We start from the raw sequence: 24,773 nt of genomic DNA on the forward strand, positions 1-24,773 counted from the left end.
ATTTAGTTCTTAGCATATAGGTTAGGGCTAAACTTGGATTGAGCGCGTTGGTAATAGATTCAAAAATATACAAAAATATACGGCCCGTACTGGCGGGCGTTGACTCGGAGAGATTTCGGGACGAGATGCACGTCCACGCCAAGTGCCCCCCAACCTCCCTTACTTCCTTTCCCGCCCCCTTCGCTCTTTTCTTTGCTCTCTCTCCCGCCCCCCCCCCCCCCCCCCCCTCTCGCTCGCTGGTCTACTCTTTTTCACTAACCCCTTCCCCAAATCTTCGGCAGCTCGTTGCTTGTCGGTCTGGCGATAAAGACCTCAATGTGTTGAAAGTGGAAAGATGTTTATCCTATCCATCGTCTTTTTCTGACTCTTCCGTATGGTTTTGAATTAGGTTAGGGCTGTGCGTGGTTCTTTAATAAAATTTAAACAAGTCGAAAAATCCAGAACACGCGACCAAGTTAGGCAGATCGAGGACATTGTTTTAACCTACCGTAAGCGCCCCAGAAACACGTGCTCCTGTGGCCTAATGGATAAGGCGTTGGTCTCCGGAACCAAAGATTGTGGGTTCAAGTCCCACCAGGGGCGAATGTAGAAATATTTTTCTTTTGCTACTAACTTTTGTTTGCATTAAAGTTTTCTTAACCAAACAAGTGTTTTTCGGCAAGGATAATTATATTTGATGTGGCTAGAGTCGACAATAGGTAATTAAATATAAAAGGACTTGGCAATAGGAATGTTGGCGGGCTTTTATGTTTGTCTGCTCTCAATGAAATATTGATTGGGACCTACGCTTGTTGTCTCTTCTACCTAGTACTGAACACTTTCCACCGCTCGATAGAAATAATGGCTGAATATTTTGCAGAACATGACTTATCAAAGTTGTACCGACGTAATAAGAAATTAATGAAAATGACGCGCTGAAGGGAAAGTGAGTGGCTCTTGCAGCGTTTATCACAAGCACATGGCACGAAAGTGTTCATTTGCCCTGCAACCTAACTACTGATGCGCGACGTTATTGGTATTTGCATTAGAAAAAGAAAAAAAAAGGCATCCGAAAAAATGTATTGCGAATTTCCTTGCAATTGTGTTGCTACGTGAAACGCCGCGGGACTCGAAATCATATGACCAGTGGGGTACTAACTTCTTTTTGAGTGGGGAGAGGGAAAAGGTAAACCAGACCCTCCCCCCTTCCCCCACCCTACCCTTGGCCGGGGGGCGGTGCCCTTGGTATCCCTTGGGCGCCGCCGGCCCGTGCTTGTCCTGCCCAGTGGCGGCTGTTTCAGGGGGGGAGGGGGGGGGGGGAGAGGGGGGGCGCAAAACACATGCCTTGTCCACCTTCCCCCCCCCCCCCCCCCCATACACACACACTGTGAAGCCTTGGGGAGGGGGGGGCACAAGCGTCCCCTTGCTCCCCCGGTTGTTGTGCCCATGCATGTGCCGTCATTGTAAGGCCGCGGTAAATAGTGTGCATGTTGCGGATGCTTCGCCGGCGGGGGTGTGTTCTTTTATTATTTGTTTTTTCTCCCGACGCATTCGGCTCGAGTGTTGGGAGCGCGCGTGTTACCCAATCCAGGCAGTCGGCGGCGCCAGCCAGGCGGCGAAAAATGCACGGGCCGATTAGACGAGGAATTCGGTTCTGGCGGTTGGAGAACTGACGGGATGTTGTATTTGCGTCGGACGTTTATTGGACAGGTGTATACCACGTGATCTTTTTCGGTTTTAAAATTATTGGTCGGTCCTGGCCAGAGGGAGAGGGGGACCTTTCCTACAAAGGCCCGTGTCGGGCGAGAGAAGGACGATTTTGGCGTATGAGCTGGGCGCGCACGCGGACTCGGAGGCGCGCAGCAATGATGCCGGGTGCCTGACTCTTTGTAACGAACGTTCAGAGTCAGTGATTATTCGGTCTAATAAACACCTGGAAAGCGTCAACCATATAACGGCTCCTGGATTCGGCTTCACCAACAGAAGACGCCGAGGACCATCGTCATCAGAGAAGTACTAAGAACCAAAAAGAAGCTTTTACTGTCATTTTCCCCACTAAATTTAGCGTAGCAACTGAATTGGTATTGAGATCGCGTGACGTCAATATTTCCGGTAAATCTAGTGGGGAAACTTAATTTGCATACAGGTCACGTGACCATGCCACGTGACGTCAAGTTTTCTGCTAAATTTAACGGAGAAACAGATTCTGTGTCTAGGTTACGTGACATGAAGCCATCTGACGTCATTTTACCGCTAAATTTAGCTTGGAAATTCGCGGTTACACGTTTTGAGGCTACACTTCACCTGGAAACTAGCCTATAAACGTTTTACGATGAAAGTAGGGAGGCAAGAAAAAAGAGCAAAGGACGCGTAGTGCTTTTTTTTACACAGAATGCGCGAAAAACATGGGCTATATTATATAAACAGCTTATTTCACAAGAAAAAGAAAACGAGAAAGTGTGACGCGTAAATCGATCCATCCCATATTTATCGAGAAAACCTTAAGAATAACAATTAATTATAAACGAACCATATTTCTCCGCTAAACCAAGCGGGGAAACGCTCCCCGCTCAATTCTAAACTTATATATATATATATATATATATATATATATATATATATATATATAAAAGCCTAGCTTTTTCGTCTTCCGCCAGAAAGGAATGCGAAAAAAAAAAAAGACAGAAAGAAAAGACACGTTGGGCTGAACTTGAAAGAAAAGAAAATTCGAACAGAAATAATGAATGAAAACGTACCATGCACGAAAGAGAAATTCCAGCTCACATTCTTTGCACCTCCGTTTTATCATAGGAGGAACCAGCTTCGTTTTTCTTTCATCCGTTACTGCATCCGGCGTTGTTTTGGCTCAAAAGGTCGTATTCGCTTTACATGAAGAACACGGACATAATACACGGCGTACTGTATCTTAGATACTTGGATGCATGGCCGAAATCGTATTCCAAATATTTTGAAGAGCAGCGTTTTTGGCTGCTTCATGGTAGTTGATAAATTTCTCAGTCAGATTTAAAGATATATCATCGATTTTTTTGTGTGTTAAAATATTTTAAGGCGTGAAATGCTTATTAACGGGACCCTCTATCCAAAACTTTGTCCATCCGTCTGTCCGTGGAAATTGAAAATTGACGTCACGAGGCCGATACACCCAAATCAGTTTTCCCCCTCAATTCAGTGGGGAAATTTATGTCACGTGACCATGCGTCACGAGACCTGGGTATCGATTCAATTTCTTCGCCTAATTTTGCTGAAAAATTGGTGTCAGGTCACCAGACGTCCAGTGACCTATTACACCAATTTTGTCTGCCCCGAAATTTTTCGAGGAAATTGACGTCACGTAATCTTCGCATCAAGACAGATTCCCCGTTAATTTTAGCGAAGAAACGAATAAAAAAATATAGGATTTTTCACTCCCACAAATTACTGTTTTATGTCTTCAAAATGATTTTAAGCGATCGCTCCTGAAAAACTGCATTTCATGCACGATAGCACTTAAGCGATAAATGTCGCTGTCAATTGTTTTCAGAATCCCATAAACAAATCTACGTTCGGAGCTCCGTCTTCTCGGGCTTTATTTTGTTGGAAATATAATATCGCTAATAATCGAGGAATGAACCGCCACTCGCACCAGCAGGCTCGTAAAATAATTTATTTTTAGAGTCCGTTTTTTTTTATCCACAAACCTGGTGAACGCTCATAATTGTAATGAAACAAACTCGGGCTTTTATAATATTTTCGCTCTTGACACCGCACTATTTTCTGGGTTTGTTATGTTGATGGCTGCATGGGAATCGCCGTCTGACTGATACTTGACATGCTGCGGTGAATTGCATGGATCATCCCTATAGCCTTCAAAATCACAGCGCATGTGATGGTCAAAGCTCCAGGTCAGTACCGCCCTGTATTTGATTTCACGCCAAGAAACAGCTTCGCAAGAAATACAAGTCTATATTTCCCGAAATAAAAAAGTGTAAGTCATAGGCAATGTAAACAGTCGGGTAAACATACTAATACAAAGTTTTCAAGTATATGTAAACAATAACAAATACCATAACTTATTAAAAAAAAGAGGAAAGTTTTGAGCCGATGCAACGAAATATATGTTAGGAAGCTGCCTGCGAAAGCGGCGGTATATTTTTACGCAGCCTTTTAATAAATTAACTCAGACAAATAAGCAATTCTTTAATATATTAATGCTATATGTCTAGGCCCTAGGGCCACTGAATGAGCTACGCTTAGAGCATCGGCACTCTGTTCCCCGGTCTTGTTGTAGACGCCGCCATCTTGGTGCTTCTGTAAAAACACACGCCTTGTGCCCGAGAGACGACGGCCGCCAGTGTTGTTTGATGGTCTTTCGGGGGAAACAAAAAGGTTTATTGAAAGGAAAAACGGCTTAAGAAAGAACCGACTGACGTTTTTGCAACAACGTATAGGCCATGTGCGTTTCTTTTTTTTTTATTTGTTTCCGGTCCTTTTCGAAATATAAAGAAAACCAAAAATCTCCACGTGGCGACGCGTCCAGGCGCCCCGATTGCAGCGCCCTCAAACGTGCTCCGAAGGAACAAAGTCCGCTTATCTCTGGAGCGCTGTCCGAGACAGGGCTTCGAGGCCTATCACGAGGTCAACACCACCGCGCAGCCCTGTCTCGGATAGAGCGTCAGAGATAAGAAGGCCCTTGTCCCTTCAGAGCACGTTTGAGAGCGCTGAAATCGCGGCCGGCTTGCCGCGTTGTCACGTGGTATATTTATATTTCGCGGCCTTTCTTTTTTGGGTCGGGGACGTGGCATGTTGAAATTACCTCAATCAGGTGTTTTTTAATCAGCTACACAGCTCAACCTCGGCTCTTAAATGAATTTCCAGAAAGCTATAGCTAGTCTTAAAGAGTTAATGATTCGATTCGATAGAAATATACTGTTGTATCTGCGAGACATTTGCTAGCGAGGTAGTAGAGCGCTCCTTTCCCTAACACTTCTGTCATGTTGATTGGCATACAATGTATATTGTCCGATACACTTGGAAACATTTATTTGGAGTAAAAAATTTTTATGCGTGTGCTCTGACAACTGTGCCGGCTCGTAATCACCTATCATGAGAAACTAGGAGAGGACCCATTGTTTCCAATTCGCGCATTAACAGGGAAGACTGCAATTGTTTTTTTGGCATTATGCTCAGCTGTTAATAAGCCTTGACCGAAGTTCCGATGAGACACTGAGGCATGTTCATCCTGTATGATGGTTGACAGATACACGCAGATGCCATTCAATGCGAGTTTTGAAACGTACAGGAGTACCGTTAGCGGGCAGTCATTCTTCAGAGGAGACACACTTGCTAGGTGCACCCATGGGGCTGATTGGACTCCCAATTTTAGGTTACGCAGACTAACGCCTCGCCTATTAAGTTGCGGGAGATTTTTAAGCATCTCTAAGTGACTAAATACACAAGATGATTCCTAATTATTCAAATAATTTCAAGCCAGTTAATACGTATAACACAAGAATAAATATATCATCTATGTTGAGTCGGAATGCGAATTAATTCGCGCACACAACAACTACGAAGACATCCATTTCAAGTTTATGACAGCTAATTTGTTAAGTCCAGCATTTCTACCGCATCTAGAAAAAAGAACAGTGACATTTTTTTTTATTAAAAATTAAATATACACATGTCTCCCTGGCTGTTGTTAGGTTGACCTTTCGTTCTTAATCTGGTTCCCAGAGCTTCTGTGTGTGGCTGTCGGATTAAGCACCACCATTCCGCTAAGTGATCGTCCTGCATATGTTTCAGTTAACTGAAAAAAAAAAAGACATGTTTTATTTTAAATTTGTTTAATTTATTTTTATTAGTTGCATTAGAGGATGATTCGCCTTCGAGAACTCAGGTAGCCAGTTTTTTGTTTTACTCATGATGCAAATGATGTCACTGTAGGAGAAGTGGCTTCGTAATTTAAGGGAGGACACTGCACAATCGGGTCAACTTTTGAACCTTTAATTGGAATAAAATGAATGAAATTTGTAGTATATACTTGGAGTTGCAAGGCTGAATGGAGTGCAATATTTCATTTGTATACATGAATTCTGAAATAAATTGCAGTGAATTTTAACAGGAACACGCTGATAGTGTCTACGAAAACTATTGTTAGAAAACTAATGGAATACCCAACATTTTTCTTCACTAGATATGCAGCAGAATGCCTAGAGAGTGCAACTGAAAACAAAATTCAGAAAAGTAATTTATGTTATGCAATCATTGCAATAGAAAATGAAAAAAAAAAATGTTTTGTCTTTTACGTTGCCAACAACATCTTAACATATTTAAAAAAAGACAAAAAATTACAGTTGCATTGCTCAATAGATTCCAGCTATGTAAACCAATGATTGAGCCTTTCCTTCTTTCCCGTAACGAACGATAGTTTTCCTAAAGAAAATTTCTGCCTAAAGGTGGAATGAATAAAAACTCGATTAAAGTGTTCAAATCTTTACTTACGTTTTAGCATGAGTGGAACAAAAATAATTAATAAAACAAATACTATGCAGTGTAAACAAATGACACTTTTTGGTAATATTCTCTATATGTTGTTGGATGCAAATATCGCCTTTCTCAAAATCGACCTTTTTACAGAAATTTTGTTTAATGGTAGTGTCCCCCCTTAAAAGGGATTACTGCGGTACATCATTTCTAACGTATCTGGTAGTTGCTTTCGGCGTTTTTAATATAGACCCTGGTACTGTTCCTGGCAGCAACCTTTATTAAAATGTTTGCTTTTAAAGATAGTATGCTTAAAATTATTAAAAAAATTATCTAAACAAAGTTAAAGGTAGAACACACGGTCATTGTGGGTGTGCTATATGGTCAGGGGGGCATAATACAGGGGGCAACTTGTCACGATCAACCAAATAATTACCACAATGTATATGTATAAACTTATAGTAACTAAAATTAAAGATGGCTGAAATTAAAATGGGGTGCATCCTCTACTGCTGGGTGAGACTTTGCTCGGTCTTCAAGGCCTCGATGAGCCGGTACATGTCAGGACATTGAAACTCGAGCAAAGACTGAATACTCCGGTGCCCTGCTTCTACGCTGTTATCTTTGGTCTTAGGAAGCTCGTCTACAACGCCTCATGGCAGCTCAAGAGCGATGGGGGGTGGCTCCCAGCGGGTGCGGTTTCCTCCGAAGGGTACGCCAATACACGTACGCTCGAAGTACTCTAACACCGATGACGTTGTTATCACCCTGGTTGCGGACAGGGTCCTGAATGTCTTCAAACCCGTGGGCCCTCATGGGAGAGGCGCGTGACTCGAGTAAAACCGGAGTCCCGTGATTCTCTCCGAGAGTGTCCTCTAACTCTCTTGGGGCGGTCAAATGATTCTAGCAAAAAAAGAAATCCAGTGACCTATGACTCCATAAAACATGGTATCAATTGACTCTCATTGGGGTGGGGAGGTCGCGCATGATTTGTAATAAAATGGGAGCCATATGATGTTGTTGGAAAGAGTCCGTTGACACGTTTGTGAAAACTCCAGGCAGGAAGAAGGTCATCCGACACTGCTGGTTAATAGTCACCAGACTCTAGTTTGTGGCAAAGTCCACTGACCCTACTGAGCGCTTCAGTGATATGACTCTTTTAGAGGTGTCACATCAGGTAAAACTCTGGACCACAACAGCGTAGAAGCATGGCACCAAAGTATCCAGTCTTTGCTCGGGTTTCAACAACCTGACCAGTATGGGCTCATCAAGGCCTTGAAGACAAAGCAGAGTCTCTTCAAGCAGATGATCGACGCCCAAAGAGGGCGCACCCCATTGGGTTCAAAGCCATACGTGAGAATATTATAGACTACGAAACATCCTGCCCTGTATGACACACAATACCTCACTGACCCCCATCTGGGTTGTCGCTTTTCTTACTGCACGTAAGCTGTATTTAAAACGAAAGTGTTTGTGAAATAAACTATTTCTTGAGCCGTTCCACTAAACTCCTCTATTGTGATATTCACTCTTGTTTTGGGCGAATAGGGTGCCGCATTTATATCGATATAAAACGTTAACGGATTAGCAGTCAAACAGTCAGTTAAAAGCAGTTAAAAAGACGTCAAGAAATGAGCTTCATAGGCTTGTAGTTGGATGGTCCTATTTTACTTGACATGCATGAAAAGCTATACGTAGGTAATGAAGTACAACGCCGCAGGTTATAATATAAAGTCATATAACGGTAGATAATAAAACGTAACGGTGATACACATGTTCTCCTGAACCCGATAGAAGCAAGTTCTTAATTTAGGCGCGTGCTGCTAATAATGTGCCCTAGAACACAGCATGCATTTATGCGCTTGCTGTTTTGTTGCTGTGCTGTTTTGTCACGAGCTCTTCTGTTGCTCTGCTATTTTGACGCTGCGCAGTTTTGTCGCGTGATGTTTGGACGTGTGCGGTTTTGTCGCTCTGTTGTTTTCACAAGGTGCTGTTTTCACGCGTGCTATTTAAACCATACTTTCTTGACGCGTGCTGTTTTGTCGTATGCTGTTTTTTTTCGCGTTCCCAGTTATTTGTACGAATTAAACTGGTAATTAAAAATGTTAATTACACTACTTATCATCACGATTAGTCACCTGCAATATGTACATTTGGCCATATAACTTACCTGCGCAGACCACATTATTGAATATTTCAAGGCGTAAATATATATATCTATATCAATATATATATATATATATATATATATATATATATATATATATATATATATATATATATATGCCGCACACAAAAAAAGATTCCGTTCGGTTTTTATAACACATATACAGCTCCAACCATACAGTTATCCCATGTAAATGTACAGACATGGGATAGCGCTATTTTTAATTTTAGAATGTCTTTACTGGACATTACAATACAGCAGTCAATGGAAAATATTCGTGCTTTAGAGTCTCAGATCGATATTATTTTAAAAACTTCCCCTGGTTTACCTTTAATAATATTAAAAGAATTGCAGCATTACATACATAAAAAGGAGCGAGAAGTAATTAATACTAAACGACGTAAGGCACTTAGAGATAATGTACTCTTGGATTTTTTCTCGCCCCTAATAGAAAAATGGAAAAACTTCTTTTCACGCCTAATTAATAGAACACAGCATACTAATCCATGTAACTCAGAACATTCTACAGATTTGGGTGGAGAAAAGTCCGAAATATTCAATTATTCTTCCTATGTAATTTCTAAACACGAAGAGATAGTTCTCAAGAAAGGATTAAAGTTTTGCCCCACTCCTCGCAACAATAGTGATGATTTGGACTTGCACAAAGGTTTAAATGAATTTGCACGGCAATTGCACTGTAAAGTTTTTTTCAAAGGAGCTCCTTATCAAGAGCCTTTATATAAACACAAATCCTATTGGATTCCGCCGTTAAATAAACAAAATGTTAATGTCATAAAATACATAGAGGCGGTCCAGAAAGATATTTTATCAGCGTATAAAAAAGACAGACCACTTAATAATAATTTAACTTATAAGGATAGGCAATGCTTAAAAAACCTGACGGATAACAGAGATATCATAATAGCCCAGGCTGACAAAGGGGGAGGTATATGCATAGTTAACACAGCCGACTATGTATCGGAAGCAATTAAACAACTGAACGACACTAAGTTCTATAAAAAACTAGATTATGATCCAACACTTAAGTTTCGAGAGACAATAAAAACACAATTAAAATACCTAGTAGATAATAAGAAAATAGAGAAAAACATTTCTACGTGTCTCATTCAGGAAAATCCGAGACCAGGACAGTTCTATATGCTAATGAAAGTACATAAGCAAAATCACCCAGGTAGACCAATTATTTCGGGAATAGGTACTAATACAGAGAATATTTCCGCCTTTATTGACGAACAAATTAAAAGTACTGCAGCCGGTGCCCCGTCCTACGTAAAAGACTCCTCTCATTTTCTCAATTTGATTAATGATATCCAAATAGATTTTAGGACTAATACTACGTTGCTTGTCACAATGGACGTAGTGTCTCTTTACACTAATATACCGCATGATGAAGGTATTCAAGCAGTTCTTAATATTGTTAATGAGAACGACCTCACTGTTAGTAAAAGCGTCTTAAATATTTTTATGCACTTAGCTTTAGAGCTTAATAACTTCACATTTATGAATGAGCATTATTTACAAATACATGGCGCAGCAATGGGATCTCGCTTCTCTCCCTCCTATGCAAATATATATATGATGTCTTTAGAGGAGCGGCTACTTAACTCCTTCCCGCATAAACCCCTTTTTTATAAACGTTTCCTAGACGACATATTTATAATTTGGAATAATGGGGAAGATAAGCTCTTTGAATTTATTAATTTTGCCAACAATTTTAATCCACATATTAAATTTACGTATAAATACTCTGATACAGAAATAGAGTTTCTAGATATTAAGGTAAGACTTACTGAAAATGGTTTGAAAACAACCTTATATCGAAAACCTACAGATAGACGTCAATTTCTACATTATAAAAGCTGTCATCCAATACAAAACAAAAAAGGTATACCATACAGTCAAATGCTACGCTTAAGACGCTTATGTTCAGAAGATAATGATTTTGATATAAAAGCTAGAGCACTAGGAGAGGATTTCATTAACCGTGGATACCCCTTACCGCTAATAAATAATTCTATATCAAAAAGTCGAACGATCTCTCGGAACGCGTGTTTAGTAGAGCGGCCGAAAAGAAATAATCATGAATTACGACTAATCTTACCTTACCAATCAAAACTTCCAAACATAAACAATATTCTTAGACGACACATGAATATTTTACACATGGACACAGCTTTAAAGGCAGTTATCCCTCGACCCCCTGGTATAGCGTTCAAGAGACCACGTAATTTATTAGATTTATTTAAACAGTCCCGAAACTCCATCGGACGTAGCCTGGTCCCGATTGGTTGCACCAAGTGCAATCATAACCAATGCAGTTTATGTGGGGACATAATTATAGCTAACTCTATTCGTAGCACAGCGAATAACTTTAATTGGAAAATAAATGGTACCTTTGACTGTAATTCGGAAAATGTTATTTATTTAATTCAATGTAGAAAATGCCAAATTCAATACATAGGAGAAACTAAAACAAGCATAAGAAAACGCATGAATCTACATAAAAGTCATATACGTAAACACGTTGCCGGACCGGTTTCCCGTCACTTAAACTCCGCAGGACATAACGGACTTTCTGATTTTAATTTTATTATACTCCAGGGGGGCTTTCGAACCACCAGAGATCGAAAAAATAAAGAATCTGAATTTATCTATAGATTTAATACTCTAGAACCGAAGGGCCTTAACAGTTCGAAAGGATCACTGCCGTCTTTTTTTATGGACATTTAATTGAGATCTTCTAATCGGTACCGCACTGTTGCTTTTTTTTTTTTTTTTTTTTTTTCTCGCTTCATCGTTTAATGCGACACGAGCTAACGCGTAACATTGGGCCTCTCATTGGCTTCACATGACACCAGGTATAGTTGGGTTATACCCAACCACATGTCCCAAAAACTGGTTTTATGATAAGAATGGCAGTAATAATATTATATTTAATTATTTCAATAGTATTTATTGCATCGGTATCGAGATATATTAAACTTTTAAGCGAGAATTTAGTTGAGTAGGCACCCGCTAAACGGTAAGCATTTTTCCAATTAACTTCTTCTTTTTTCCGGCCGTTTTTTCTTTGATTGAAAGAAAAGGAGAACGAAGTCTCCTTTTCTTTCTGACTGACGAAGAGCCTACCAGGCCCGAAACGTTTCACTGATCTCTTTTTTGGCAACCTCCTCGGCTAACTCCTTTAAGGGCTAATATTGTGTTCAGTATATATATATATATATATATATACCCACGCCTTCGGCCTCCCGCCACCATGCCCGTTGAATATATATATATATATAGATACATGACTGCTTAAATTGAAATCAAACACCTTGTATAGGTTTTTCAGTTTGGGTATCTTCTGGAGGATGGAAGATTTTACTAGCTGCTGTGGTCGCTCTTTGCGTTTCATGAAGGATCCCATTGGAAGTTTGATTCTTTTCGCAGTTGATGTAACGAATATTTACTTAATTTACTTCATTTTAATTTACTTAATTTATAAAACAATATCAAGATGGCCAACGTTTTTTAGCATATGTTAATATTAGGTTTTATGTCTCTCTATTGAGTAATGAAATTTCGTCTAACACCAAGTACGGCAGGCTTGTGTTATTTTTCTAAATTTACAACAAAAAAGTATAAAGGATTACCACCGTAAATTACGTGTTAGTTTGGTAGATTGTTTCACAACAGCTCAATGCTTTTTTGCTACCCCATTAGTTTTATTCATTAACTTAAGGAGGACAAAAAATTAAAAAAAACAGTAAATAAATTACACGATTTTTCGTTGATGACCTTCTGTCGAAGTGTTATTACTAAATCCCAGCAGGGAACCACGGTACACTTTCCCTTGACGCGAAACCATGACGCTCCAAGCAATATAAAACTAAAGCGGTCAGCCTTTTGTTCTACTCGTTTGTCCCGACTCATTCATTTGCCGGAATATTTTTTTTTCGATAAAAAGAAAAGAAAGCGATAGAGAGGGAAAAAAAAAGATGACGACACAGACAAAGGCAGTTGGACCTCATCCATTTCACGGCCCCTTCCTCCCTTCCCGGGTCCCGCGTAGCAAAGTACTCTAAAAGACAAAGGGCGGGGGCTCCCACAGGGACTTTATCTAGGCAAGCGCGACGATGCGGAACTGACGGCCACGCGCACACGAACGGCGACGCAAAAGCATCAAGAAAAATGGCCTGTGCCCACTCTTTCCCCGTTCCCCCCCTCCCCAAACCAAGGGTGCTCTGCTACAGAAACCGCCCACGAGGTCCGGAGCCGCACCACTCTTCAACCGGACCACAAAAGTGAGCGCGTGTTGCCGAGAGCCGAGCGCAGATCATAGCGAGACCAGAGTCTGAAGAACGTGTCCCGACCTGGTGGTCTCAAGGGTCGTGATGCTTGATTGGGTGGGATCCGTTTCGCTGCGGCACGGTTGGTTAGATGACGCGGCAGTTCTTTATGTTGATCTCGTCAACGAGGTGAATTAAGAATCAGTTCCTTCCTTAAGGATCAGTTTCAGATAGGGCCCCAGGAAGTTTCGCGGAAGATGGCATATATTCAGCCTTGCGCAGTTTGGTCCATGGGGATCGGCGTGGCCATCACGTTACTGGTCGGTGAGTCGTTTTATCGTTTTATTTCTGAATTTTACTTCAGTTCGAATGACGTGAACAGTATTAGAGAAGCGGAGGAGCGACTTTTGTGGGAACACTGTCATCCAACGACACGTGTCTGAGGCCTTTAAGTTCGGGTTACATAAAAATATATGAAAAAAAATATATATATAAAAAAATATACTGTCGGTGCGGGCATTATGCGTTCGTGATGATTTCACAGGCTTATTGGTAACATAATGCCTTGGGGATTTCAGATGCGTTGCACACATGACACGCTCATGTGCTCCTCTGGTTTATCAGGATGATCGAGACAAGTTTAAATTTATTCAGAACCTGTGACATCGGAAGATCACGTGGGGAGGCTACGCTTTGTCATTCAGAAGCCAACAGCGCGTGCCTACAGTCGCCTACTACCACAGACTCGCTTGAACCATACTTAGGCTGCATTCACACTTGGGCTCGAATCGCAACCGCGAAGCGGATCCTCTCGTTTTTATCATCAACTGTGCATGAATTTCTATTGCGTCTTTAAGCAACCGCGTTCGCAAGCACTCTGCGGACGCGGTTGAGCAGCCGGTGTGAATGCGGCGGTAGTCTAGGTGTTTGAGCTCCAGTTGGTCTCCTCCTTGTGGCACTGAGTGACTTTGCAAAACTTGCTAAATGTGACTAAATATGATTATTTATGACTCAGTATGCTTCTACGTTATGTGCACGCTTATGCATCATGGCTGCTCTGGTCTATGTTTGCTTTATGTTACCCTTTCCTGCGTATAACGGCCTTTCGTTATGGTCGAGTGTAACACGTTTAGAAAAAAATGCAGCCGATAAGGACATTCTCTGAAGATGTACTGCTTTTCGTCGGGAGTGAACTGAATTTCAGCGTTTTATTTCGGTGCGTACTTTTGACCAAAGAAATTATTGCCCTGTTTCCACGAGAGCTACTCGCAATCATTTGAGAACTTTTGACCTAACGCGGTGCATTAATTACATTATTTTAAGTTGTGTTTCTCTCTTCGTTGATTTAGATATTGAGGTTATGTCGTTTCATATAAAACTGCAAAAAAAAGAAAAGAAAAAAAGAAGGAACTGAGTATCCTACTGTGTGCTATTGTCAGGCGGTTGTTTTACATTGTTTCTGTGTTTCTCTTGGGTGGTAGGGTTTTCTTTAATCGATCTAGGAGTGGCGCAAAGCTCTAAAGGAGTGACTATCCTGGATTGCATCAGACAGGAGATTCCGGCCACGGTAGGCGTTTTGTTTTCTCTAAAATAGAAGAGTTTATGCATGTGTAGCTCTGTGCAATTATGTACATTTTTAAACACAATGAATGAAATTGAGGGTGATTTTAAATTCCGAACGCACCATTTACGCGGACTCCAAGAACACTTGGCACATTCTGTAAGACACGTTCCACAAGAAGACAGAGGAACTATGGTCCGTTTCACATTAGACAGTGTTAGGGAACCGTTTTTGCGCGTCTGATAAGGTACGACTGGCCCTCCGGTACGAACTGCGCATGTGCGAGTGTTATGCGGTAGCACATTCGCAGTTCCTTTGGGAGAGCCCATCGTATTGTATTCAATGTTCAGTAGCGGTTCCCTGAATCTCTCCATTAAGGGCGACCGCAGCCAACGATACGATCCGATCAAGCCAGCCTAGCAGCGAAAACAGTACAGCGTCATGGTGATCGTTGTCTGCGGGCGATTACCAGCACCGGCTAAACCAACCACGCGCAGTAAATGGGCTGTGATCCTGCGTTTTTTTTTTTGATACGTGATTTATTTAGCCGTTGATGGTAAGCAATATTTGGCACAAATCCTCGGCCAGACAGATGCCATAAGATGGAGACGTTTGTCATAACTTGGCAGCCTGCATGCAGGGGTCAAGCAATTGTGGTTGAAGATATTTTGAAATTTTCACAGGAGTGGGCAACGCCCCGTCTCGGTGCAATACAGACACACTTTTGGTTGGTTGAAGATGGCTATTCTGTTTGTTCTTCTTTTCACACAGAGGTCCTAAGCTAGCTCGTAATGAAGAAACGGCTAAGGCACATACATGTCTCTTTTGCCGACATCGCAGTTGAGGACGAAATGAAGGACGAGGGTGTTCTTCCCTACACTGCACTCTTAAATTATACGACCGAGGCAGATGCCATCTGCCTCGGTTTAAGAAATTTGAAAAGAAAACTAATGTCGTTCCCATCACGAAAGAAAACGGTTCATTGACTTACAAGAAAAGATTCATTAACTTCCAAACCCGTGAAAGGCTCTGGGGGTAACGCTCCTGTTTATAGCCATCGATTGGCCAGTCAGTGCCTATTAAACGATAAGGTTCTGAGGTAAAAATATTATTTTATTCAAATAACACTAATTACAATGTTAAGCTTAACGAACAGCATGGTGACAAAGTAGTCAATACCTTCGTACGGCGTGTGTGCCTTCCCTTTACGCGGGCATAATATTTGCGAACGCGAATAAATATATTATGTACTGTTTTACTATCCGGCCCTTTATTCTAAAGACCAGTGCTAAAATGGTTAGTTAGTCTTACTCTACGGAAGAAGAGATAAAAAATAGTTCACGGGTGTGTAGTTGCTTTCAGTTATCTATAGCGCCTTACCGAAAATGACAATACCGGCAAGGCATTATTTACTTCCGTTTGCAGTGTAAGCTTTAATACCCATTTTAAACAACTTGAGATGCCTCTGACGAGAAAAAAAAAAACAGAAGAAATCAGAAGGACACTGTGTCGAATTCCATACTACTTTAGAGGGACAAAATAATTTTCAGGACGTAGATAGGGAATCCTAGTGTAAAGCCCGACTTGGTGCCTTAGAATCGCGTATTGTAGAATTTTGGAAAATCAGGGACGCTGAAAGACTGGGAACCATGATACGACGTATTCAGGTAGCACGTCAGAGGAACACCTTTCTCGGCACAACGTTGACAATCCTAGGTGCCCAACTTGGGCCTAATGGGGTTTTGCTCCGAGATGCTGCTTAGTATCAGTCTTTTTCTTTGGCGTCAAGGCGCCACACTTGAGCCAATGGTGCCACGTATGAACGAAAGAACTAGCAATGAAGCCTTAATTTCGCACTTTTTGCTGGCCAATTTAGGCTCAAAGTTACCAGATAAAAACCAAACAACCACAAGTGAGGCGTAGCCCTTTCGCTCGTTTGGCAATTTAGGCACAAATATGCTAACTACCGGCATTGAAGCCTGACTTTGGCACTTTTTCTTTCGTGAATTAGAACCAAGAATTAGAACGAATTAGAACCCGACTCGGGCCAAAGAAGATGAAGTTTGGTTGTACCTTGGCTCTTTCAGGCTTTCTAAGGCCCTGTATCCCCAAACAAAGACCAAATAATGGCTAAAAAAACTGAGCTATCATTGTATACGGTTCTCCGAGAATAAATGGACATGTTTAGTTTCTATTATGAACATAACACTCGCCGTTAGTATGGCATCAGATCAAGTGTTATGATAGAATCACGCGACGGACTGTGTTAAACGAGGAAAAAACAGCAACACAGAATGGCAGAATAGCCTTGCAGCACACACAGCGATTATAAAAAAAATCATATACTTAGGAACGTGGATGATTGGATATACATATAGCTTTTTATTTTCGCAATAAAGCTTCTTCGACAAAAACAGCTGCGGTGTAGCACGATATCCTGGCTATTGTGCCAAGAAAGAGAAAATTTTTGTGATGCCAGTTTCGAATTAAACAAAAAAAGAGTCATCCAATTTATCGAAACCATTATTCCTAAATGTTGTAAGGTTAAATATCTCTCTAAAACATAAAAGCGGGATAATATGGCCAAAAATAATCCGTCCTAAGAAACACACACGCACACACACGTAAGGGTGACTGATTTTGCTTGCTAATTTCGCTGAAATCCTAAACCACCTAAGCCGGGATACTCTCTATACATTGAAGATACGCCTAAAAAAGAAAATACGTTAAAGTTAGGCGAATGGTGCTTGTTAAATTCCCGCTGTCAATATCTCTAGGTTTCTCCGAAGTTCCAAGAGTGCGTTGACAACGTAACCGTTGGGAGCTTCTACAAATTCATGACCGTGAGTGGAAGCTCTTGAATACATTTTCATTGTTTTTTTTTTTAAATTGAATTCCTGCCAAATGTCGGAGCATTCTCTCACCATGCATATTTTTTTTTTTCTCCGAAGGGTTTGCAATGCATACTGAGGCTGGCGAATGCAGTGAGTATAACATCTACAATGTTTTCATTTTTCGTATGCCTCACGTTCCCATAAACTTTCAGTTGTTTAAGTTATTTTTATTTGCATTCCAGACAAATATTTCTTGTGTTAACAAAAAGGTTTTGCATAAATGAAAAAGATTTACCAATTAAATGAAGGAAAAGGAAGTGGAAGGCAGTATTATCGTTTGAAATGTCGTGCGGTGTTGAAAGAGGACGCTTAATGTTTTTGCACACCTTAGAAAATTAGCGCTAAAATATCTATCGAGTGCTACTGACTCACTTGTCCATCATGCGATATTTTTTTCGGGGTTGATATAAAATTAGTGTAGATTACTCATTTAAAGAGCAGCGCTTAATGAATAATTTTTCGCGCTTTATTCGAATCCGCGACTCTTTCAAATATTGTTTGGTGTTGCACAAACTCCGGGCAAAACTTCCCACATTTTTCGTTGCATTCGAATGAGGGTTGTATGGAAACGTGTGCGCCTATTACTACGAACACTTGCTTTTAAGTCGGTTCTGTTGCAAGTAATAAGAGAAATGGAACAATACCTGAAAGCACTTTAAAACAGTGTAGTCCAAACCGGCGCAGTTGTATCGAGAAGGATATGGCGCCAGACATTAGGTAATATCAGAAATAATGAAATGCGGCGGGGTTCTAGACCACAGTTAAGAAGCAAGCAAGGATGTATCTAAATCACTGTTATAATTGTTCTCTCGAAGTTTGAAAACATAAGAACGTTCAATAGTTCTTGCGAACTTTAGGGTTTGGTGTTTTATAAATAATCTTCCTGGAGCAATGTAAGATATGAAATAAGCTTATTTGACTTTTTTATTGCTTTCAAACATGATTTCTATTTACACACTGTTTTCCTAGTACTATATAAGTTTAGCATAATAAAGGTAAAAAGAATATATTTAAAAACATCTCTCAAGACCCAAGGAGTTCGCCCTGAAACAATGCAGAATATTTCGTGCTTTTAGTTGCGTGTCATCATTATCAGGATATTTTCAAATTGCCCGAAGAGGTTTGACTGTTTTTCGTGGCCACGTCCAAATAAAAACTTTCGACTGATAATACAAACATAATTAAGTATTCAGGGCCTGTTCATAACCAATGCCTATGACATTTATTTATTTGTTGGGATTTCAGTTTTCTCACCTCTCAACGTACTTTATGCCAATTTGGAATCCAATCAATGATTAAGAGCGGGTAGCACTAATGATATCCATTAAGCATTTTTTTGTTCAAATTCACGTCATGTACGACGAATAGTGAATCAGGAAAAAAAGAGGCTTAATCATAATAAACCACGATTTAGTAAGCTGTCAGTGGCAATTTTTTGAGGAAAATAAAGATTTGATTTGATTTAAATCAATAACGTTCGCTATCCAGCAATAGATATAAAAATACAGTTTAGTTTTGTTTCATTTTGGCGTAGCCTCTAAGCGTTTGCTCAGTCACGTCGTGGAACCGTTGAGTGGGCTCATTAGTTCTTCTGTTTCTGACCATTCAATCTTGCCGACTGATCAATGTGAGTCACGAAGGGTTAATTTTGGTCTCTCCCCGTACCCCGCATGCGTGACGTGATCGATCGTAAGCAGAGTTTAGGTTTTATTAAAATGTTAGTTAAACGAGTTTTTTTTTTTTTTTTGTTTTGTTTCACCCTTGAAGCTTCGGTTCAGTGAAGTACCAGGAAAAATACACGATAACATCGTGGTGGTACCAACTTTGAGTGCGTAGAACGATAAGCGTGTTTAACGTTTTCTTTTTGTTTTTTCTGAATCCCGAAAGCATGCGTGACCCAATACATTATGAAAAGTGCAGATGCGACTGTACTTAGAAGCAGAACGAGCGTTTTGCTTGTTGTTTATGTATTAGAAAGCATTCTCGCTCAAATAAGGTCTGCACCCGCTGTACTCCAAATAGACGCGACGTTTTTCAACCACAATATTTTTCTGCTAGACATTTGTTTAAAATAATCTAATTGTGCGATCTTGACCTAATGCACTTTAATACATACGGCGTCACATGTATGCCAGGTTGTTATTTTATATCTCATGCGTTGTATCTGGAAAGCGATCAGGACGTGCGTGCAGATCTGGCCCGCAGGTTGCGGCCAAAATGTCTGTCTGTGAACACTTCCGAAAAGGCTCACAAATGCAGCATCCTGGAGCCCTCGAACGAATCGGGATCTTACTGAAAATTAAGATTATCGTACTGACTGATCAAGACCAACACTAGTTAGTAAGAGTTACGAGCGTGCTAGCGCCCTGCAATCGTAGGCAGCCTGACTGGCAAAAAGGCGTTCCCCCCTTTCAAGTATACCGCCTGATTACTCTTGGAGTGTGATATCACCTAAGGTTATTAGCAGCTTAAGAAATGAAGGGCGTGCTAGTTCCGAGAAACTTATTATCTCTTGGCAGCCTAATGAGATCTCGGTATTTGGCGATGATGAAAACGCCGAAAAACGCATCCGATGCAATATGCTAATGGTAATATAATATGTCATACGCCCCGCGCTTCTTAACCTGTCGGTGAACATATCCCCGGATAAGTCTAGACTACTCTATGCACCAACTTAACTTCCTGACGTCGCGCCGCTGTGGTGGCGCTGCTGTCGGTACTGCGCATGCGCAGACGCTTCCTCTCTCGCGAATGTGATTTCTACCCACTAGCGCTGCTAACACCTGGTGCGGGAAAACGCGGGCTCGCTTGTAAACGGCGCTTGGTCTATTTACACTGATTGCTTGAGAAGCGCAGAGAAGTGTGGCCTTGACTCGTGAATCGCTTATCGGCTAATCCCACGACACGGTTAGCCTCAGAGCGAGAATGAGATACACGGGACCTCGTCAAGCCCGGCGTTTCTGAAGCTTTCGGTGACTCTATACAGATCCCCACTTTTTTATGATATGTGGGTGTACGTAACGCTATTTGTGAGAGGATTATTTTTTTTTTCTTTTTTGGGGACGTGTAACCAAGACTACATTTTTCTATTTCCAGATCCGATCGGATCGCTTTGTTGACACCGCCTTGCTGTTCTCGGCGGTGGGTGACTTCAAGGGTACCCGATTCGAACTTGCAGTCGACAAGTGCGCTCAACCGCCTATGCTGGTAAGAAACACAGGAAGAAAAAAACAACAACGACAAAAACACCGTAATCGAGTTTCTTGAATTTTCGATTAAGTTAGATTTGTTTTAACGTTTTCTCAGGTAAACAAATTTGAAATAGAGTGAGTCTTGGCTGAGTTTATTTAAGTGCGAATAAAACGGCTCTAAGTAAAAATAAAGTGTTTAGCATTGCGTGTAAGAGCAAACGCAACACTGTGCGTTTGCGTTAGCGTTGCGTGCTCCACGCCTCGCATGCGCGTCGTCGCTACGTGCCAATCCAAGACCGAACTTTGGGCTTCGCGCACGCGCAGTGTAGAACACGCAATGCTAACGCACAGGCACAGTGCTTGCGTTCTCCTGTGTACGCAATACTAAAACTCACTATTGAGACTTGACAGATGTGTTCTGGCCACACCAACTGTGGGCTCAGGATAAAATATTTTATCTCTTGCTTATGCTGACGACAGCTGGCAAATATTTCTCTTTGTTTTTTGCGCACTTTGGGTAAATCAAGTGCGAAAGGGATAGGCTTATCACCGTGGGATTGTTCAGGCGTTACCTTGCAAGGTTCCAACAGTGGGAAATAGACAACTTATTCGAGAAAGGTACAAAAGGCCTTTACATTTATGTCTGTGGTATTCGCTTAAATTAAAAAAACAAACAAACACATTGAACTAAGTTTTTGAACGTAGATCAACGTTGTCTTGATTTTGTAAACGACTTCGTGACATCTTATATGGTAAGTTAATATATCACGGGCCCTTTCTTCATCGTACATGGTCTTCAAAAAAGAAATAATAGAAAATAGGCAGATGAATGAACCGTACCTGATCCTTCGCTCCGCCAAATAATTCGTCTTTCCGCAAATTCGTGGACTTTGTTTTATTCGATCAGGGACGGTTCATTCATCGGCATATTTTTGATTGCATCGTAATTTAGTAAGTATATAATGATGCGGCATTTAATTTATTTTATAATAGAGAAATACTGAATTGGCCATAGAGTATTGAAATAAGTATCTTTTTAATAGTGAAAATGCTAATTCGGCAGACTTAATTTCGTCATTTGTTTTGTGTTTTTTATTTTGTACGTTTGTTACGTGCGCTATTTAACGCAGCTATTTGGCTGGAAAGTAGATTCAAATTAAAGTGTAACATTACGTGGGGCATCACGCATAGACCATAAGACATTTGACCTTTCCCATGTAAATACTTTTTATTATAACCAGCTTTAGAATGTGGGAGGAATTCTTCCTGACATAAATACATGTCCCGTCATAGCAGCCCGCTATTGATGTCGGTTTCACTGTTCAGAACGTAAAACTTTCACGTACCTCGATTATCTCTACGGAGAGGGGCAGCTGGTATTGAAACTCGCATTTTATTTGGGACAAGGCTAGTGGAAGCGGATGAGTTTAGTGTGGGACCAGTAAAATGCTCCTGCGCGTCGGATGTGGTTCATGGCCCACCGTTTGTACTCGGCTGACCCCCAAATTCGCAAAAAAGGATGTACGTTTCTTTGAGAAAAGGAACTGGACTCTTGTTTGGTAGAAATCCTCTCTGAACCTAAGAAAATAACAAACATGGCAAGAGTTTGCTGTTCGAAGCTATGAATGGTTTAAGTTTTTTTTTAACATTTTGAGTGTGGTTATCATTAATTGATTATTAATATTATAACCAGAAATGACAAGTCACTTCACAGGAAAACAATTTTTGTTGCGTGTTTCACGTTGTCATTGGAGATGGTTTCCTGCACTGAAAATATGATTTCCGCACAGTTAGATAAGAAAAATTGTAAATGGTGTCATAGATATCAACACTAGCTTCTACCAACAAATTACCAGCAACCTCGTGGCTTTGTGTCTGACAATCTGGTGATATTGTACTCACTTCATGTCTTTGCTTGGCCAGCATTCCAATTTCTCTCAGCATCGCAACATTTACAGTACCGGTTTCAGAGCTCACCATAACTTTAGCCTAGTACGCGATTAAAGCTGCGTATTAAAGTTGTATAGTGCAGTTAACCAGTGCAACGCGGGAGCGGCGGCCGAAACAATGGTTGGAACTGTGTTACGGATAAACTGGGAGTGACGCTGTCTGGTCGCGTCAGAATCTGACGAAAGAGGTTTTTTCGACCACAGCTCGGTCGTTATATTTAACAGCGGCTCGCTCTATAGCTTGAGTGAAAATGTTACCACTTTAACACATCAAACAACCAATCTTGTTTCAGGCGATAAAGTTCACCACTTGTCTTTTCAGCAGATTTCAGGAGGTAAGTTGAACGTGAAAGCTTTCCGTTTTACAGCTTGTTGGGCTCACTAAAATTAAACAAAGAAACACAATACGCCCCTAATACAGTTTTATTTCTCAGTTCTTTTTTTCGTAATTCACTTGGCTCTATGCCGACATTTGTGAACATTATGTTTCCTTACATATCCTTAGCATGCACGAGGGAGCGGAAATAGTTGGAATATTTAAATAACAAACATGTATTATTTTACATACAGTTTTAACTCTTTAACTACACGGAACGCATTAAAGTTTTGTACAATTAACTATTTGCTTTTGTTGGATCGCATGGCTTTTTGATTCCACCTGGCTATGAACATAGCTCAAACAGCTCTTGCTTCTCTTTGCAGATATGCAAAAACCGGGTCAAGAAACCAGGATAGTCGTTCCTGCAACTACCAGCAAGTGGTTGACACGAACGGTTTCTACGTGTGCTTATCTCCCAATGTTGTTCAATGTTTGAGAGAACACACAGGCTGCTACATTCCCCGCCGCACAGCGTGGCATCACACCGGCCATCAGGAAGAACATGCTGACTGCAGATAGATGCACGTTGCGCGAACTTCTTCTGAGAATGCAATGCATTTCCCTCAGCCATATGCATTAACTGACTTGGAACCGAAACGTGCTTCAACCATCTACTCGGAATCCGTCTGTTTACAGAAAGGTGACTAGTCCTGATAGGTCTCCATCGTGTAATGCAAGACCCCGAACTAAACGGAGACGCAAAGAATGTCATTGTATACTTCCGACCACTTTCGGGTACTAGCCTCCTGAAGATATTTCGTATTGATTAGTTTTAAGCTTCAGACTCCTAGAACAGAGACGAAAGATTTGGAGAAGCAAACAAACAACTTAGATTAGGAAATTGGATGGTTTTAAAGTCCTAACGTAGCCGCCAAGTTTATCATGAACACGTTACGGGTTCTAAGTTTTATGTGATAAATGGCAGCTTTACGTAGAATTGCAGCTTGTACGTGCACAACGCAAAGTTTAGGTCTTGAAATTGTACGCGTGGCTGCTACCTGATCTAAGGCGTGATGTATGCTAGTCAAATGAACTAAACTCGAGGTCATTAACGAGATTTTTGTAGCGAAGATATAAACAACTGTCTGCAGCGATTAAATAATCTAGAATAGGGTATTCGTTGAGAGAAACACGGTGGACATCGAAGAAAAGTCAGTCTTTTAGTCGAAATTGACCGATTGTCATGATTGTGCCTCGAAGCCTAAAATAGAATAAAAATGAAAGCTTGATAATGTTGGTAAAGCAGTTCTCCACGTCCTTACTCAACATAAATTTTAGTTCGTATCTGTAATGACTGACTTTTCGAGCTGCGATGAAATAGGAGCACACCCTGCTGACCGCCGATGTTACGAAGTACTAGTTCATTCCTGCTCAGAGCAAAAAGGAAAGCAGATTTCAAGTAGAGCGTTTGACATGTTATTACAGCTGATACTGGTTTACTGAAATTGATGTTATAGATTGTGTGAAACATAGATATGTGCTGCAAAAATATCCGAGTGCGATAGCGTCAGCTTCAAAGTGCGCGAGCAAAATTCTACACTAGCGCATGGCTTTTTTTGGCAGTTGTGAAATAAATCCGCACGGACACCAGAACAACGTAGTTTTTATTATTTTCAGCAAAATTATGTGGTTCAGTCACACACGAAGTGCATGAGCTGCCGCATAGTGTGTGCCGTTGGAAGAATAATGGTGCTTTTGGAGCTCGACTTCTGAAAAAAAAAAAAAACAATACACACACACCCAAGAAAGGTAAGAAAATTGGAACAGCGCAAAATCGTCGCAGGACCGAGGGCTGCTTGATGTAAAGTTTATAACAAAACAATATTTCTCTTCCGCTACTTGCGTAGATTTCTAGAGTGGGGCGGTAAAAGTGATCAG

General features: G+C 40.9%; 1 protein-coding gene and 1 non-coding gene across 2 annotated transcripts; both read left to right on the forward strand.

Moving 5' to 3' along the window:
- The first annotated feature begins 509 nt into the window (after window positions 1-509).
- On the forward strand, window positions 510-582 carry Trnar-ccg. Its single transcript has one exon. It is a non-coding gene; the product is annotated as a tRNA-Arg (tRNA).
- Window positions 583-12,741: 12,159 nt separating this feature from the next.
- On the forward strand, window positions 12,742-24,488 carry LOC115317102. The gene is made up of 7 exons (XM_029976644.4): window positions 12,742-13,245; window positions 14,403-14,488; window positions 17,260-17,325; window positions 17,434-17,466; window positions 20,473-20,583; window positions 22,810-22,851; window positions 23,219-24,488. The coding sequence occupies exons 1-7, from the start codon at window positions 13,179-13,181 to the stop codon at window positions 23,249-23,251; spliced, it is 438 nt and encodes a 145-aa protein (XP_029832504.1). The 5' UTR covers window positions 12,742-13,178; the 3' UTR covers window positions 23,252-24,488.
- Window positions 24,489-24,773: the final 285 nt, after the last annotated feature.

This window comes from Ixodes scapularis, unplaced genomic scaffold (genome assembly GCF_016920785.2).
Source record: "Ixodes scapularis isolate PalLabHiFi unplaced genomic scaffold, ASM1692078v2 PGA_scaffold2__306_contigs__length_199485367, whole genome shotgun sequence".
Classification (NCBI taxonomy): domain Eukaryota; kingdom Metazoa; phylum Arthropoda; class Arachnida; order Ixodida; family Ixodidae; genus Ixodes; species Ixodes scapularis.

Excerpts from the sequence above, each read along its gene's own strand:
- LOC115317102 (XM_029976644.4), top strand. The coding sequence starts at position 13,179 with ATGGCATATATTCAGCCTTGCGCAGTTTGGTCCATGGGGATCGGCGTG. Across the intron at positions 14,489-17,259 it reads GACAGGAGATTCCGGCCACG|GTTTCTCCGAAGTTCCAAGA; the intron begins GTAGGCGTTTTG and ends CAATATCTCTAG. Across the intron at positions 17,326-17,433 it reads GCTTCTACAAATTCATGACC|GGTTTGCAATGCATACTGAG; the intron begins GTGAGTGGAAGC and ends TTTTCTCCGAAG.